This window comes from Rhea americana, unplaced genomic scaffold (genome assembly GCF_003343005.1).
Source record: "Rhea americana isolate MKP2758 unplaced genomic scaffold, rheAme1 scaffold_49, whole genome shotgun sequence".
In the NCBI taxonomy this organism is placed as follows: Eukaryota; Metazoa; Chordata; class Aves; order Rheiformes; family Rheidae; genus Rhea; species Rhea americana.
The window spans coordinates 4,459,505-4,476,701 of record NW_028186634.1 but is presented as its reverse complement, the minus strand read 5'-3'; the positions used below and the strand labels follow the sequence as shown (position 1 = coordinate 4,476,701).

Below are 17,197 nucleotides of genomic sequence, written 5' to 3'. Positions count from 1 at the left end.
ACCAAATAGAGAACAAGGCTGTTAGGGGTTTGTTTGTTTTCTGATGTGCAGTAGAGATAATAAACTTTTTCTCTTAGCTTTTATGCCAAGATTCACAAAAGGAAAAGGTRTCTAGGTTGTTAGTCCTGTAAATTMTGAATGTTTTCTAATGCCAGTAAAATTTTACTTGTATCAGAACTTTGATTTTTAAATAAAATTTTTCATATTTGAAGTCCTGTTTTAAATTTAAAAGTTCTTACATACTTTTCAGTATCTTTAGTCTCTCATTCAGTAAGAAATATTTCCCTTCATATGCACATACTTTAATGTTTGAGGGAAAAATGGAAGCAGATAACTGGTACACACTGTAAATCTGCGATCAGAAGTATTTGGAAGTAGTTGAAATTAAAGTGTCAATAACAGGCAGATGGCAAGTTTAGCATAAAAACCTTGCTTGGCTTGAATTTCAGTGTAGTTTGAACTTGTGACGTGTTTTCTACCTCTCACGATTGAAGTTTTTTTCTGGAAAGTGCAGCTGTCATTACTGGTCTGCTGAAAAAGGCTGCTGTTTAACATTCATACTGAAGCATTAGGAAAACAAGAGTTATCTATTGTGAAATTTTGATACAGAAACATTTTTCATTTGAATTAAGCCTTAAGAAGATTGTTACATCTTCTGTGGAGAGAGTAAAGTAAGTATGAGGCCCATCTACTGGTGGTTCACTGAATTTAGTTATGCATCATAATTATTGTATGGCGTCTTTGTATGGCAATTTGCATGGCAGTTATGAATTTAACAAGTTTTCATAAATAGGCTATTGAAAGAAAGAATACCTGCCAGCCATTCAGGTCCAATGAATGTATAAGATAATTTTTTCCATGATTTTAGCGTGAAAGAAGGGTCAGCCATGCCAACCACAAGTGCAGTAGATAACTCTGCGATGTATTTAATTTTTTTGACTAAAATATTTTGTTGCTTCCAATTTCTATGAACTATTCTGTTCTATATTTATTAGTGCCTTTTGTTCATCACTGACAGTAAGACAAGCTAATATTCTACTTAGAATAAAGTACCGTAGCCGCCTGTGTAGCCGCAGGCCACCCCGGTAGCAAACACGCAACGTTTTTTGCCGTCAGTTTCAGATGACAGTGAGCTGCACACAAGTGGCACTCTAAAAGCATCGGAGAAATCAACAATGGAGCAATTAGTAGAAAGAGCCTGTTTCAGAGACTATCAACGGTTGGGGCTGGGCACCATCAGTAGTAACTCTTCTCGCTCAAAAACAGAATACTTAAGAATAACTGCACTGAACAGGATGTATTCACTTTGCAGGAGGTGAGTTCACCAATTCAGCCTGGCATTTGGCAATAAAGATGACATAATACTCCTTACAATATGCGTTCTGCCTGATGTATCCATTTAAGCAACTTGTTCTGAGAAAAGTTTTGTTCAATGTATGTTCAACCCATGACCTTCAAGCTATTTGTATTGCACTCTTCTATCGCATGATGGCTGTACGCATGTTTAGCTGGTTGGGAAAAACTGCCGAAGAAGGTAGCTGGTCATGAGGGGGCTGAGTCCCGAGTCCCTAGCCTGGCCTTCCTCCCTGTGTCCTCCCTAAAGCCAATGGAAAGAGAGCGCCCCGGCGCGTTCAGGGAGATGAACCTAGGTACTCTGAATTGCCTGTCCAAGGAGTTTCTATCTCTTGGCTTTCTACATTGGTGTCTGAGTTAGAGGGCTATTTTTCAGCTTTCTGAATTAGACATGAAGTTAGGAGGTAGAATTCATTCCATTATGATCTAAGTGCTTTCTGTAACTTGCTCTCCTGGCACTGGAAATTATTTGTATAAATTATGTGCATATAATATATATTCTGTCCCTAAATAGGAAAACAAGCCTCAGAAACAGATTATAACTATTTACTTCAAATCAAAAATAATATTTTAAAATTGGATTCATTAACATATTTACACTGCTTAGTTCAGAAGTTTGTTATGAAAGTTAAATGCTGTGTGTGAACACGAATGTTACGGAAAAAAACAAGTAGTTCCTTTTTACTGTGAAAGCTGATGTAATTTACTACCACTACCCACAAAAATGCTGTTTAATACAAAAGTATATCTGCATGAGTCATTTTAGAAGAGCATCTGCATTCTCTAAAGCCAGTTTTGACTAGTCATTGTTTTCATTATGGATAATGAAATTGCCATTACTTCTTGGAAGAGGGCACACAAGAAAATATTAAATCCTGTCTGCTTTCTCACTTAYCTAGAGCAGCAAACTAACAACAGCGTTTTTGTTCAATCACTCAGAATACAGTGCAAAAGAAGGCATTTAAATCTGTGCATTTGTAGTTATGCTTTGAAAATTATGTAAATTCCCCAAGAATCCTTCCCCAAGAAAACAGCTGTTTTTATATATTGTAGCCTTTTTGGAGAAGATAATTAATATCTTAGTATCTCAGGATAAAAATACTTGTGTAGTGCCATGTTTGTTAATTTGGTTACTGTACTGTAGGAGATAAACCATAAATGGTATGTATATTGATTTTTGTATGAGGGAAGTTCAATAAATAAGAGCGGTGTATATCATATAGGAACAAAGTAGTATAGTAAGTGCTWACTTTTCCCAGCTCTTCCTATTAGTTTCTTCTGAACATGAAATTGTAACTTTAATTGAATATTCTTTTTAGGAGATAGAAGCTAATCTTTCATACTGCTTAAATCCTTCCCTCACTTACATAAGCACAACTGCTATCTTGTTAGATTTTCTATTTTTAAAATGATTATAACAGTGCAGTTCCTAATCTCTCAATGTTTTATAGTATTTCAAAAAGTACACCAGTAATCTTTTTCAAATACACTGCTCCATGCGATTTGGTTACAAATTGTAATTTATTTTGACATAAGGCAGTTGCGACCAAAAATTACTGTTTTAGTTGTGATACTACAGTCAATGTAAACATTCTTTCCTGTCAATTCTTATATTCAATATACAAATATTAAAACTACTGCATCATTTAGCTGCCTTAAAATTCTGGGTTTTATGTCATTTTCAAAAATTTGGCTTTATGCTAGTGACAGATAAGAGAAGCACAGAGCAGAGAAATATTACTTAATAAAAAATGACTTTAAATGGAAGAAAACTAGAAGTGCTAGTCTTACAAATTTATCCTAATTAAAATGTTTAAAAAATTGCCATTCTGTTACAGATTAATATATTTGCTAGGGTTGAAATAGAAAATGAGTGTTGCTAAATGAAAAATAATTTAGATATATTAAGCTTGTAATTTTAAAAAAGGAATTTTTCATTATTTAAAATTTTGACTGTGATTTTAACTTTTGTTCCTTTTTCACCTCCTTTTGTCAACACAGCTATCCTGGGCTTCTGGTAGTACCTCAGTCTATTCAAGACAGCAGTCTGCAGAGAGTTGCTCGCTGTTATCGGCACAATCGCCTACCAGTTGTCTGTTGGAAAAACACTAAAAACAGTACTCTCCTACTTAGATCTGGGGGTTTTCATGGGAAGGGAGTTGTTGGCCTTTTCAAATCCCAAACCACGCATACTGCAGGTGAGAAGATGCTGCTGGGCTTTCTATATATGTGTTTTTTTGATTTGGTTTGTTTTTTGGGGGGGAGGGGAATAGTTAGTTTTCTAGGGAAAATCAGTGATACGATTGTAGCAAAAGTCTCAGGATATAAATGATTGTTTAATATTACATTCATTCAATTTAATTACTCTATGGCAAGAAGTGGACAAATGTGGGTTGGGTAGTTGCAGTTTGAGGGTATCTGGAGGAAATGGGTGTGTTTCATCCCTTTCTACTGCTGTTAAGCAGTATGTGAGGGACGAATGATGGTGAGGATGAAGGACAGATTTTCCATATGTTATGTTACACTCGACATTGTTGCCCTGAATCTTCACCCTAGGTATCTGTGCAATTCAGTAACAGAATTTCACATAAATCAAGCTATTCATCCCCTGATTCTTTCCTAAAATACACACTGCTCTTCAGAATGTAAAACTTCGTAARCAGAAGTGATATAGATATTATCTTTCTATTTATGCAGAACTAAATTGTTACGACCTGACTTGACTTCCTGGGGCATTGCTTCAAGGCATAGGAGACACCATATTATTAACCCAGAGATCATTCAAGTGAATTTCAGGATATGCAACTGCTGCTTAAAAGCTGAARAAAACATAATGTTTTGTCTTCAGACTTGTTCCACTGTGTCAGACAGAGAGCAGCATGATGCTTTCTGCACATACATTTTCTAACCACTTCCTAGTCATATTTCCAATTTAAATACTAATTTTAACAGGGCTACCTTGAAATTTCTTTGGACATCTCCAGCTCATCAGGTAACTGTCAATTAGTCTCCAGAACAGAATCTGATGGGACTGTAACTGGAGAAGAGAAAATTATTTTAAGTTACAGTAATTTTGGTTCATCAAAATGTGCTCACTCAGGTTCTTTTACTTTCCTTCCTTCACTTCTGATTCCAAATGCTCTCTCTTGTGGTCAGGACACTGAATCCAGTTGAAGTTGCTATGATCTTTCTGCCCTTCATCTCCCTCTCCTCCTTTGTGGGGTTTGTGTGATTGAGGAAGTATTTCTTTCCATCATCACCTAATTTTTTAACATACACTGAAAACTTTCTTATGTTTTCATTTCCTTCTTGATTGTATTTTGTTGATTGAGTCTTAACATTTTAACAAGACTTAAGATGGTCTTAAGTGGACCGTCCTTGTTTAACTTCATTGCAGTACTTTTTGAGAGCATCCTATCTTTTCATCTGACTTTTTTTTCATCTTCTGTTTTTAAACTGTTTCTGTGGTCTCTCTGACTTTGCTTTCATCTAGTCATTAATAGCAATTTCCCTGTATCTGAAGTAGTCATTCTCAAGGTCCCCAGTAACTCAAGCAACATCAGTGACAACTTAAGAATGCTTGTTTCTGAGATCTGTAGAGTAGAAAGTTTTCATCTGAAACTCTGTGCATGTCAAGGATTATTGAAGGATTTCCAAATATGGAATCGTGGTTCACACAGACAGTGCAATCCCCCTCCTGTGAGTTACCTAATCATATGGAAAGCACTTTCCGGAGGTACCCTTTGGTAATAGAGCAGGTAGACTGTCAGTGGGGAACAGGAATATTACTTCTTATGACTGGAGATTCCATAACGTGTGCTGTGCAGGTGTACACGCACTGTGTGTCCTCCTTCTTCTCTTTTTTATCCCATTAAAAAGATCAGATTGGGGGGGTAGGAAGCCTGAGGGACATGGAGGTTATATCCACTGATGTCTCTGAATGCAGCATAAGTGGTCATGAACACTGGTGTCCTTGGATATGTCCATTCAGGGAATGGACAATGCATTTCAAGGAATCTGCAGCTATTAGCAAGTAACTTTCCTTTACCATAGTGAAGAAGAGCTGATGGAATGTGATTTTTGAATATATTTTAAAAGTTATATTTGCTAATGAAACTGTTCCATCTGTTCTGTATACATCTTTTTAAAGGCTGAAATTTGCTAACAAGTACCACAGACTTAAAAATGTTATTTTTCATTGTGAGCAAGAAGGAAAAGCTACATCATTTCTATTCCATTTGTAGAGACCACTGGCTATTGGTGAATACCTAGAGTGGTGACCACTGAGTAATTTATATCTTTTAGAAGCTTAGCTTCTGCAGTGGATCACAGAAGAACATGCTTGGTGTTTGCTATGTAAACAAGGGATGATGTTCTGAAAATTCTTCACCATTAAAGGAATGGACAAATCATGACGTTTTCAATGCTCTGCTTTACAGAGTGAGCTTTTTCATTTGCTACTTTATGTATTTATAAATGTACTTTCTGTATTTTAATGTAGTCCATTCTTTCTGTGAATTTATTTAGCTCCTGCTTCTTTAGAATCTTCAAGCAGTATAGAACAGGAGAAGTACCTACAAGCCTTACTAAATGTGATATCCGTCCACTGCAAAATGAATGGCAGTAATACTCTCACTGTTAGACCAACAATTGCTTTGTCTCCAGGTAAAATTGTTTTGTACATTACTTTCCTATGAGGAAGTTTAAAAGTGAGATAGTTTTCTCTGATTTGATGATAAGTAAATTTCTCCAATATGAATTCTGTTACTCCTTTTACCGTTATGCTTTCTGGATAGCTTCTTCACTCTTAGTTTTGGTGAATATGTTTTCCATCTGTTTATAATCTTTCCCGAAATATATTTTTAGTGTTCTTATTCTGACAGTAAGTGATTCTCAACCTGCAGTTTATGGTTTTTGATGAAATGTGTTTGGGGATGATGGACCCATCTTGAGGCTTTAGCAATGTGTTGCAATTATGGAACAAATAAAATAAAGATTTGCAGAATATCAGAATGCCAGAACTTTACAAATTTTTCTATATCAAATGCAGCAATTAAATTATACAACCATATCAAAAGCAAAGATATGCTTTAGAAACCTTTATAACAAATTCAGCATTTAAAAAATTGCATAGCATAAGAGATTGAAAAATAAAAGATTGCCAACCTGAAAGGACTGAGAAAACATAAGAAATGTAAGATCCTCTGTATGAATTTATGCCTTATTTAGTTATAGTGATAATGGAAAGCATGTAGAAATTTTCATGTGTGTTACATTCTCAGAATGGGATTTTAATGCCGTTTCCAAGTAGAGCTTTACTTGAAATGAAAACTCTTTCAGAAGATGCTATTTTTGTTACGCGTTGGTGGAACCATGAAGAAATTAATCCATATTCTGTTTCAGTTATCATGTGATGAAACCTGGTAGGGTTCATGTAGCAGCAACCCTGGTGTCTTAGAAAGAGGATTACGAGACTTAAAACTGTGTCTGTCCTGCCTTATTCAATTAGTGGAAATTAGCCAATATAATATAGCCAAATAGTAGTTTTTCATGTAAAATAATATAATTCCCAAAGTGTGCATGCTTTGCTTCATTTATTGTTAAATATGTTAATTGCTTAACTGTATCTAACATCTCCATACTGTTGCAAATGTATACATCTGTCTTTAAAAAAAAAACAAAACTGAAACACAAAATTGGAAGCAGTTGTCTGTATTGAGTATGAAAAAAGCATTTTTATCATTTATGTTAAGTGTTAGTCTGAAGTGACATTGTAGTTTTTTAATCTTCTATTCTTTTTTGGCTGACTTTAGGCACTGAAAGGAGGGCTTCAAGAATGTCCACTGTGTTTAAGCAGGTAGTGCCAGGACATTTGGATGTAAATCTGTCCAATAGCTTTGCTCGAGGAGGTCAGTAAGATTAGCTCAAAGACTAAGCACCTGTGTTATTTTAAATTAAAAAAAGAACAAAATGACAGTGAAATAAAAATAATTATACTGCTTATTGATTTGTTCCTCTGTGAAGCAACAAAATAAAAATTACAGATTAGCCTCAGTCCATAACATTATTTAAGTATTTAATTCCTGTTTAAGTTCTTTACTTACCATTGAAATAAAGTCTGTTTCATGTTGGAAATTAGTGGAAAATTAAACACTTAATTAAGAATTATGTTTTTAAATACTGAGTCATCTCTGTTTTTAATTAGCTGAAATGTATGGCCTAAAAAATGCTTATTTTCGATCCCTGAAATAATATATATAGTCACGAGATTTAGTAGTATGAGGAAGTTCGCACATACATTGGGGTTGAATGCACTTTAGAATCTCCAATTACAAATCAGCCCAGCATTTGGGTAAAGATTAGTTGATGGTTCATAAAGTTACAAATAATCTAGCTAAATAATCATACTTTATGTAAAGGAAGAAGATATACGGCCAGCTTTTAATCAGTTAAGAGATGCAGTGCTTTCTCTGAGAACAATTATTTTTAGGAGCAAGAGTTGATCAGTGTAATTTCTACAAGAAGCTTTAATTTTTGTGAAGTGAATTTCTACTACTTTTCAGTTTGATGAAATTCTTAGATTTTTTTATGTGTAATACTTGCATAAATTAGTGCAGTGAATTCCTTAAATGTAACATATGGTTGTTAGAATAGATATGGAAATATTTCCCAAAAGGAAAAATTTTATATTACTTTCATTGCAGCACCAGCCTTCAGAGGTCAAAGGTAATTATTTCTAGATGTTTAAAGCTTGCTGTTCTTCCCTTTTGACTCCTTGCAGCTTTGTAGACAGTGAAGTAACCATCTCACAATAGCTTGAGCTCAGATTTTCGGAGGTGGGAGAGAGAAAGGCTGTAAGAAGCCTCCTCTGACATTGGAAGTTGGGCCTGTTTTGGCCTCCTGAGGTCCATTCCAACCTGAATTATTGTACAATGAGAAGGCTTTGTATGGGGAAAGAAAAGGCAGTTTTGTAGAGCAAGACATTCAAAAGAAGGGATCAGAGAAAGGAGGGAAGGAGGGTGGAAGGAAGGAAAATACACAGAACTGTACAGAGAAGTTATATGATAATGTAGCAGAAGAGAAGGGCAGTTGAATGGGGACCACCATAGAATGTACGGTTCTGTGCATCTCCATTAATCATAGTATATGCATATTTTGTATCTAAAAGTTCTGTTGATAGTTTCTACTCGCTGCCTCAAGCTGCCATACATGGAGATGAAAAAGCTTGGCGGTTTTAACTGGATAGGTAAAATGCCTGTGGAGATAAGAGAACAGGGACTGACAGACAGTGTCTGGAAATGTTAGATAAGTTAGTGCTTGTGCCCAGCTTGCCTTGCACTGAAATAGTGAAAATGCTGGGTAGCTGACAGCAGGCTTTTTGTTCTGTTCCATCCCTTTGTGCGGGAATGGAAAGTGCCAATTGTTGCCCGTTGTGCTGAGGGCAATGAAGGTACTCCAGATAAGTCCGAGGAAAGCTTGTTGGTTGAGTGTTTGGAAGTTGTCTTTTGAAGATAAAAGGATTACTGAAATAACTGTGGCTGATGTTGGGGGTTACACTTTGTGGTAAGCTTGGTAGGGGGAACTTGGCGCTACTCAGTAAAGGAAAGAGGAGTCCAGAGGCTTTGTGTTGTCTCGTTGGACATTGCAGTCTCTTGGCTGTATTTCAGCAGTAGTCAGAAGGAGGGAAGAGAAGTTATCTTGTGTCCTGCTGGTCAAATGCTGCACCTGCCCTTTATATCTGAAAGGTATAACTGCAGGCCAAGGTCTGCAGCCTGTTCGCAGCTCAGCGGGATGCCTGAGGACTCAGCTGAAACTTAGTAAGAGTATTTGGCAGTATGATGGGAGCCCTAGTGAAGGGGAGAAGTAGACAGGGAAAGAGACAAGTGGAGGAGTATCTCTCTGTAAATAAGTWAACACTAGGTCTTTCTGTAAATAAGTAAACACTAGGTCTTTCTGACTGGATAACAGAATTCTTTTGGAAAAGTTTCCAAAATACAGGAAGTGTATAGAACCTTTAAAAGTGATATTGTTAAGTTAGTGGATTCAGGTAGAATTTGTTATTGCAGGTGTTTTTGCTACAAGTTATATTACACATGTGCAGTACTGTCACAATACAGCATGCAGGACCAAAAATGGACATAGCAGATTTTTTGGTCAGCTGAAAAAGGAGAATTATTTTATGCAGGCAGTCTAAAAATGGTGATTTCTCTCTCCTTCCTGTTTCTCAGAATAACCAACAAAGCAAAAAAAAAGCCATAGTAAATACAGTGGGGTTAGGTAATCAATTTATCATAGCAATAAGCCCAAAGTCTGTAACAGCCATTTAATAACTGAATTATGTACTACACTGTACAAAATACAATAGCAGGATTTTTGTGGTTTCTGGATTACTCTTCTTATTTTCATTGTCACACATAGAGGGCTCAAAAGCCAAGTTCAGCCATGATATACCAATTGAAAATGACACTTTCTATTTTTATGTGCCAGATACTGTGTGTTTTTAATATGCATCCTTTTAAAACTGAAGTTAAAAGATATGTTCCAGTGCTTGAATAGTATTTCTCACTTTTTAGAATCATCCGTGTTCAGAATATTCATCAACTGTCCTGAATATTCATGTTCATGTCAGATACCTTTTTTTTTTACTTTATTTGAAACACTCTAATCAAGTATTTGCCTACAAACAAGTTAAGTTAGTTCTGAGCTGAAATATTTGACCAAACACTTCTATTTTATAATGTATTTTCATTCTTGGGCCTTCTTTTTGGCAAGTTCTTTGGATTACATACTTTTACATAGTGCTTTAAAATGTAAGTTAGTACACAGAACTAACATTTTGCATTTTGATTTCTTTTTGAGGTCCATCAAGTAATATACTTAAAATATTTTTGAGGAAAAGAGAGTTTTGCAAAACTGCACTAAGATTCAGGACTTTTAAGTAAACTAACTTTTGATTGGACTTTCAATAAAGTATCCAATGAGTCACTGAGTTGTTAAGTTTCCTTTTGGTATTAAAATTATATATATATATATATATATATATATATATAAAATATATTATTATATTATTATTATATATATGCCTTTCAAATAAATGTCTCAGAGTTGAGTCTGCATTTATTCATTGTAAATATCCTCACATTTTTCTAGCAGCAGGAAATCAGACTGAGAAAACATTTTATTCTACTAAATTATTGAACAAGGTCAGGTGAGAAGTGCTGCTCTTTAAGATCAATTAAATATCACACTGTACCTGTAAAGTAATATAAGAAAAAAAGATATATATTTTTAAGTGAACTTGTGGATCATCCAAAGAACTTGCCAAAAAGAAGGCCCAAGAATGAAAATATATATATATATGTATGTAATGGCTGTGCTGCATATTTGAAATTATTGCAATGACTATTAAATTATTCCTTTTTGATAAATGGGTACTTCCTTCCCATTTTATATTGATTTTCTGGCTTGATTGATATTTTGTCTTGTGATGACTAAGATTTGTGCTGTCTGATAAATCATATACTTTAAAGAAATTCAACATATACTAGATCTTTGGAAATTAATAAGAACCCTTTTCTTTTCTCCTGCAATGTGTCTCGCTGCAATGTGCATTCCATTCCTCCTCCTTCTGTCTTTACTGTTATCTGCCAGTGCTTGGGTACAGAGATAAATGTTTCACTCATTCAAATTCCAAATCAGCAACTAAGGGAAGAGTCCATCAAGGTACTGTATTCTGTGTCCTGAAAGCACATTCTGTTCTACCATCTCCATAACTGCTACAGTATTCTAATATGTGTTAAAGTGATAGTTAACAGAAAGCCTTAACTCTGCATTAACAAAACTTTGGGGTTTGGGTTGTTTTTTGTTTTGGGGGGTTATTTACCCATTAATATATGATGCAGTGAAAGAYGAGCTAAGAGCACATTTCAGCATGTTATACTTTAATAATATTATGATATAATGCACAGTGAAATGTAGAATTTTTTTAATTCTTTAGGAAAAAAAATTCTGTGACAAAATTGTCAACAGCAAGGATTAATTCTGCAAAAGAGTAGTACACTCTTTCTTTTGTAGAGTAGGTAAGAAATACTGCTGCCGACTCAATGAACTTTCCTTCCAGAATCATCGCTAATGCTAGTGGAGAGGGAAGTATTGATTTCTGACAAATAAGAAACTCATAATAATGAAATACTTGCCAAATAATGAAAGTCGGTTACTACTGACAAAAAATAAGACACTGGACAAGATTAGAAAAGAATTACAATTGTCTTGATTATCATTGTCCATCACTGGGTAAACATGTTCATCTGCCTGTATTTGTGTCTGGTTCTGCTGCTTTTGGTGTCCTACAAGCCCTAATGATGGGGAATTTTTGTAAAATGTTAGAAAGTGTGACTGATAGGATAGAATTTTTTTGTAAGTAATATTTTGGGCAGTCATCTTTGATGGAACTAGCATTGCTCCATACCAAATGAGCAAGAATTCATTTCCATTATTAAATACTTGCAGTGATTTCTGTTTGCTTGCTGAAGTCTTTATTTTTTTCTTCTGTTAACAATTCAAATGTGGAACACAAATTTATACTAAACATACTACTTTAGTAARTGAGGTATTTCATGAAACTGGCTTTCTTTAAAATTTGAACTATTTGAAACTGTTACTGACTCTTAGGTTGTTACCAAACCATTCTCAGTTACTCCCATTTGTTTGCTCCCATCTAAACCTGGGAGGCAGGCAGGTTATACTGTACAGACAAGTCCGTGTCCCAGATTTCTCTACAGGATTATTTTTTAAGTGTAAAAACAATACTGCTTCTGAAAAACTAGAATAAAATTATTTTGCTGGGTGAGCTGTCTCACTGGAATTTTACTGCTGTCTACRACTTTTTTTCTTGTATACAAGAAATAATAACTATTCATATTATTGATTTTACTGAAGATTCTTTTTTTGCTACTGTAGTATGTAAATTTCTGCTACAACTAGATATTTTTAGTGCCTTTATTTTGGATGCCTTGCTTCACAGATTTATGGGCAAGAAAAATCCTCTGATAATCTGATTTACTGCATATTGGGTTAAAGAATTACACGTAGCCATTTGAACACCAAATTCAGTATACTTCAAAAGATTTGATTTTCGAATAGTTTTATTTATATTCTGAAAATTAAGTGCCTTTCAAATATTACACACAGATGAAAAAATTCTCACACAAGATCATAGTTACTAACCAAGGCACAATACACAGAAAATGCCTACTATTTATCATTTCTTCTGTTAGTGCTGGATAGGCTCTGGCAGTCTGGCTTACCAGTACTTTATCTTACATGGACATCATAGACCTTACTTAAGTGTGATCAGAGCGCTGTAGAAATTTCCTCCTCCGGAAATGACAGTAACATAGCTGTGTCAGTAAGGCGCAATATGCAAACGAAAAGGCTTGTTGAGAGGCAGAGCTTATTGGGTTGGTGCAGGGCCTTTCGAGTATCGCTGTGTTGCTTTCAGATGCAAGTCTGTGGCTCCACATCGTCCTGTGCTGTTCCTTGCGGATATATCGGCTCAAGTTGTTGCTTGCTTTGGGACTTCTGAACTATTCCCTGCTGCCAGAGTGATGGTGATACAGTGCCAGAATAAAATTGTAAAACTGTCATCTTCCAGGCATCCTCCTCTTTACTCACACAACTAGACCATAGTCACAACTGTTAGAATGTAGCTGTAAAACACAGAATTAAAAATAACTTGCTTAAGTCCACTTCACTTTCTAACATGCCCATTAGACACAGACAGTTAAAAACTAAATCCTATAGCATTCTCCATTTTAATCAAAGTATTTAAAGGGCAAATATGGAATACTTTATCCTGAAATGCAGTATTTGAATTGTTCATCCTTATATACGTTTTGATTATAATAAAATCTGGGATATGCTGTTAGATTATGTGGGGCAAAGGAGATGCAAGAGTTCTTGGTAACAAAGAATTTAAAGTGATACTGTTTCCATTGTTGAAGGAGATAATTATTGTATAATACTTTTAGTAGTTAGACTTCCAAAATAATATGCCTTTGACAGGGGAATACAGCGAATTTTTGTCCCTGCTTCTGAAAAGAACAACACTATTCATTTCTTTTCTATATACTTAAATGGATATTAATGAGTTGCAAATTATGATTCATTTTATCATTGGGTTACTGATTTCATAGCAACCATTTTCAGTATAGTAGAAACCACTGTGCAGGGGTTGATAGAATCTTAAACAACAGTGCAGTAGGTAGATTTTGGCAATTTTGGTTATGAAATTATCACTTTCCAGTGTGTGTTAATTTTATCATGTAGAGAACGCATATGATATGTTTAAACATTGTACTTTCTAAATTATATTTTAGTGCATGCCTTATTAAATGTAATCTCTAGTGCCTCACAAAAAAAGTTTTTTAAAAATTTTTCATCTTCACGAAGGTGTCTGGGCAAGTCTTCGTTCCAGCAATCGATTTATCAGCACTCAGGCTCCATTCATTGATGTTGGTGCAAGACTTGCAGGAAAAGATAACACCACTTCCTACAGCAGCAGCACATTTTTGCAAAGTCAGCTTCTGAGACGTCAAGCAGCCCTTTACATATTTGGAGAAAAATCTCAATTACGGGTAATGGCTCTTTTATTTTTATGTTAAAATAGTTTCTTTTGGCTTGAGGGTAATGCCTCTAGTATTTTTACAAGACAATAATATTCTGGCTAAGATAAATGGATAACTCTCCTAAAGGTATAAACTCACATGAGGATTTTAGGTAGTACTTGCTATAAAGGCATGTTTGACTATGATCCGTATTACAGTACACAGCATAAGAGTTAATGCAGTATAACTCAGTGTGAAGGGAGAAAAATCAAGCACTGTGGTTATGTAATACAACAAAATCAACATAAATAAAAACATACTAGATTATCTTAAAAAGTGACTAAAGAGCAGGCTCAGACTCACAAAAGCTGAAGGTCAGTGACTGGAGCCATAGCTGTCTCTTGCTCAGGTGCTGATGTGTAGTAGATACAGAGCTAAACATGCAGTTAAAAGATACAGAGAAGGATAACAAAGATGATTAAAAAATGGAATCGCTTTTGTGCAAGATAAAGAGTATTCAAATTAGAAAATACATGACTGAGACAGAAATACGTTCCAGGTCTGTAAGATCATGAAAAGTACGGAGAAGCTGAAATAAAAACGTGATCAGCTGTTTCTTAAAGTAAAAGGACTGAAGGGAATCCAATGAAATTATCGGATAGCAGACCGGGGGAAAAAGGAGATACTTTTTTCAGTACTTCAGAATTAAACTGTGGAGCCAATTACAACGTGATGTTCTAGGGGCTAGAAATTTGAAAGAATTCAAAAAAACAATTAGAGAAATTCATGAATGATCAGTCCATTGGCATAAAGTCAATTGAAAGTTTTTAAGCAATGCAGGCCAAATTATGTTTTCCACTACAAGGAAGACAAAATAACTTCTCATGGCAGGATATCCATTTGGCAGCTCTTCAACATTAAGCAGAGATCTTATTTTCTTACTAGAATCTGGCAAAGCACCCAGCTTCCAGTTCTTGTTCTTAGCAGTGAGGCTTCCCCTTTGCAGTGGGTGCCTTTTCGCTAGCCAACAGCATGTCCAGCAAAGCCTTTGGATTCACAAGTCACCATCTCTTCATTGCCTCAACAGTGTAGGCTGTGCAGGGAACAAGCGCAGCAGTTTGGCTCTGCTCTGTGTAACTACTGAGGTAAGGCTGAATGACGGAACTGTAGGCAAATGGAGTGGGGCTGATGTACAGGCAGTGGGGCTCACTGCCTGTATCAGAGGCCGTTCAGGACTGCTCCAAGGGAGATCTGGAGTTCTGTATCTGTGTGTTCTTGCTTTCATAGCAGCCATTAAATACACCTCAACACATACTACTGTCCTCTGATTCAACTGTTTCGTCATCTAGTGTTCAACTGACTCCTCAGCTCACAGTGATGGTGTGATTAGTGATTAGTTTTGGAAACATTAAACAGACTTACTTGCTAATTTAAATGATAGGTTAAAATATTACAAAGTAAATGGAATGTTATTAGTCAGCAAAGCAATCACCAGGGAAAGAAAAGCATCATTAGTGTGGGCCAGCACCGGGATGATGTGAATGAGGCTGAAACAGAAGTCTGGCCATCTTGATTTTATTACGATTTTGCACACCTTTTCGGTTAGACCTTAATATTTCAGATGCCGTTATTTAAGAAACAGTAATTCTTGATAATTTAACTCTTCTTTTTTCAAAAAATGTTTGCAGATATTCTTAAAAAAGACTGCACTCAAAGATTGAAAAGTCACTTATTTTTTATTTTATTTTTCCAAATGTGATCCTACAGAGGAATAGCTGGTTTAAAATCTAATGTAATGAGTGAAGTCTGTAACTTTCAAAAGCTCATGTGGAAACACCATTATTCGACTCCTTTTGAAATTATATTTTTTCAGGAGATGGAAGAATCTCCTGAATAAAAATAACTATAATTCTTTGCAAACTGCATTTCTGTTTTGACTTTTATGCTTTAAAATGTTTTATATTTGATTGGTAGTCTAAAATATGTTTTTAAATGATGATTATAAATATGGTTATAAATAACAGTTAAGTATCACTTCTTGTTCCATTTTTAATTTGTCTTTTATAATTTGGCTTGCAAATTCATCTTCCATTTGGTTTCTTCGTTGGACACTAATACAGAATCTAGTCACTTTTAATTGTTCATATTAGGAAAATATCATCTGACATGTAATCGTTTTCACCATAATCAATAGAACAATAATTGCGGAAATATTCTACCAAGTCTTGTAATCAGTGTTTTAATTTCATATTAAAAAGCATAATACTATAAGTTAAAAATCAATCCAGAAAATTCAAAAGTAAACATAATTCGTCATTATTAAAACAAACTGTTACTTAGAATCCTGAGAGAAACTGTTTCTTTTCCTTGAAAAGTTTTAATTTTAAGCAAGTTGGCATTTTCATTTTCTGGAGAGCATTCTACCTGAAGTTTTCAAACAGATCTGTTCATATCAATTTTTCATCTTCTTAAAATAATTTTATAACTGTAAGCCACACAAGGCTCTGGCAAAGCAGACCCTTTAATGGAAAGAAATATAGAAAGAGTAAAGTGAGAAATACGATTAGATATAATTCGTTAAGAAATTACTTAAACAGAATCGTGAAAAATTATTGGTATTCATCTTTAGTCTGCTGCTTCAGAGTGACCTTTTTGACCCTTGGGACAAAAACTAGAAATGGTTTAATATGCCAGCACTCACAAACCAGTTGGAGATAGTATGTTAGTGCTTGGTATATATTAAAGCGTTTTAATATATTACCATTCAGGTGTGTATTTTAATGCAGAATACAAAAGGAGTTGAGTATTGGGTGTGCAAACAATAAGTATTTGACAAAACCATCCTGAAATAATCTGAAGCCCAGTAGGATGTGTATAATTTGGAAATTTTGTAGAAGGGCAGTTTGTCGAGAATCTTTTTGTTATGCTGTATGGTGTCCTTGTTCCTGCTTGTTTGGACCTTACAGGATAAAGGTGATTTTTTTAACTTTTTTTTTTTTTTTGGGGGGGGGAGGAGGAGGTAAATAATATGATTTTGCAAAGGATGAGCGCTTCTAAAAAACAAAAAAAAATGTGTATTGTGTTAACTAGTGTAAGAATAAAATTGCATAGTGATTTGTGTATTCTTCTGAGCTTGCTGTCATTGATATATATCTAATCTAGAATATCAGTTCAACTTTGGCCTTTTATAAAGAAAGACTGCTGATTGTGAAGTGTTTACCTAGCTTTTGTTAGAGTCT

At 34.9% G+C, this 17,197-nt stretch overlaps 1 protein-coding gene across 4 annotated transcripts in view; it reads left to right on the top strand.

Moving 5' to 3' along the window:
* Positions 1 to 17,197, top strand: part of SBF2 (SET binding factor 2) — a 271,467-nt gene that overhangs the window by 220,787 nt on the left and 33,483 nt on the right. For 2 of the 4 annotated variants that reach the window (XM_085317208.1, XM_085317207.1), the window contains exons 27-30: positions 1,117 to 1,315; positions 3,355 to 3,551; positions 5,881 to 6,018; positions 13,804 to 13,988. In XM_085317208.1, the coding sequence (XP_085173334.1) occupies positions 1,117 to 1,315; positions 3,355 to 3,551; positions 5,881 to 6,018; positions 13,804 to 13,988 (719 nt within the window). Of the gene's footprint in view, positions 1 to 1,116; positions 1,316 to 3,354; positions 3,552 to 5,880; positions 6,019 to 7,166; positions 7,263 to 11,004; positions 11,077 to 13,803; positions 13,989 to 17,197 lie in introns of all 4 variants that reach the window. The other 2 variants (XM_085317205.1, XM_085317206.1) reach the window with 2 other exon arrangements.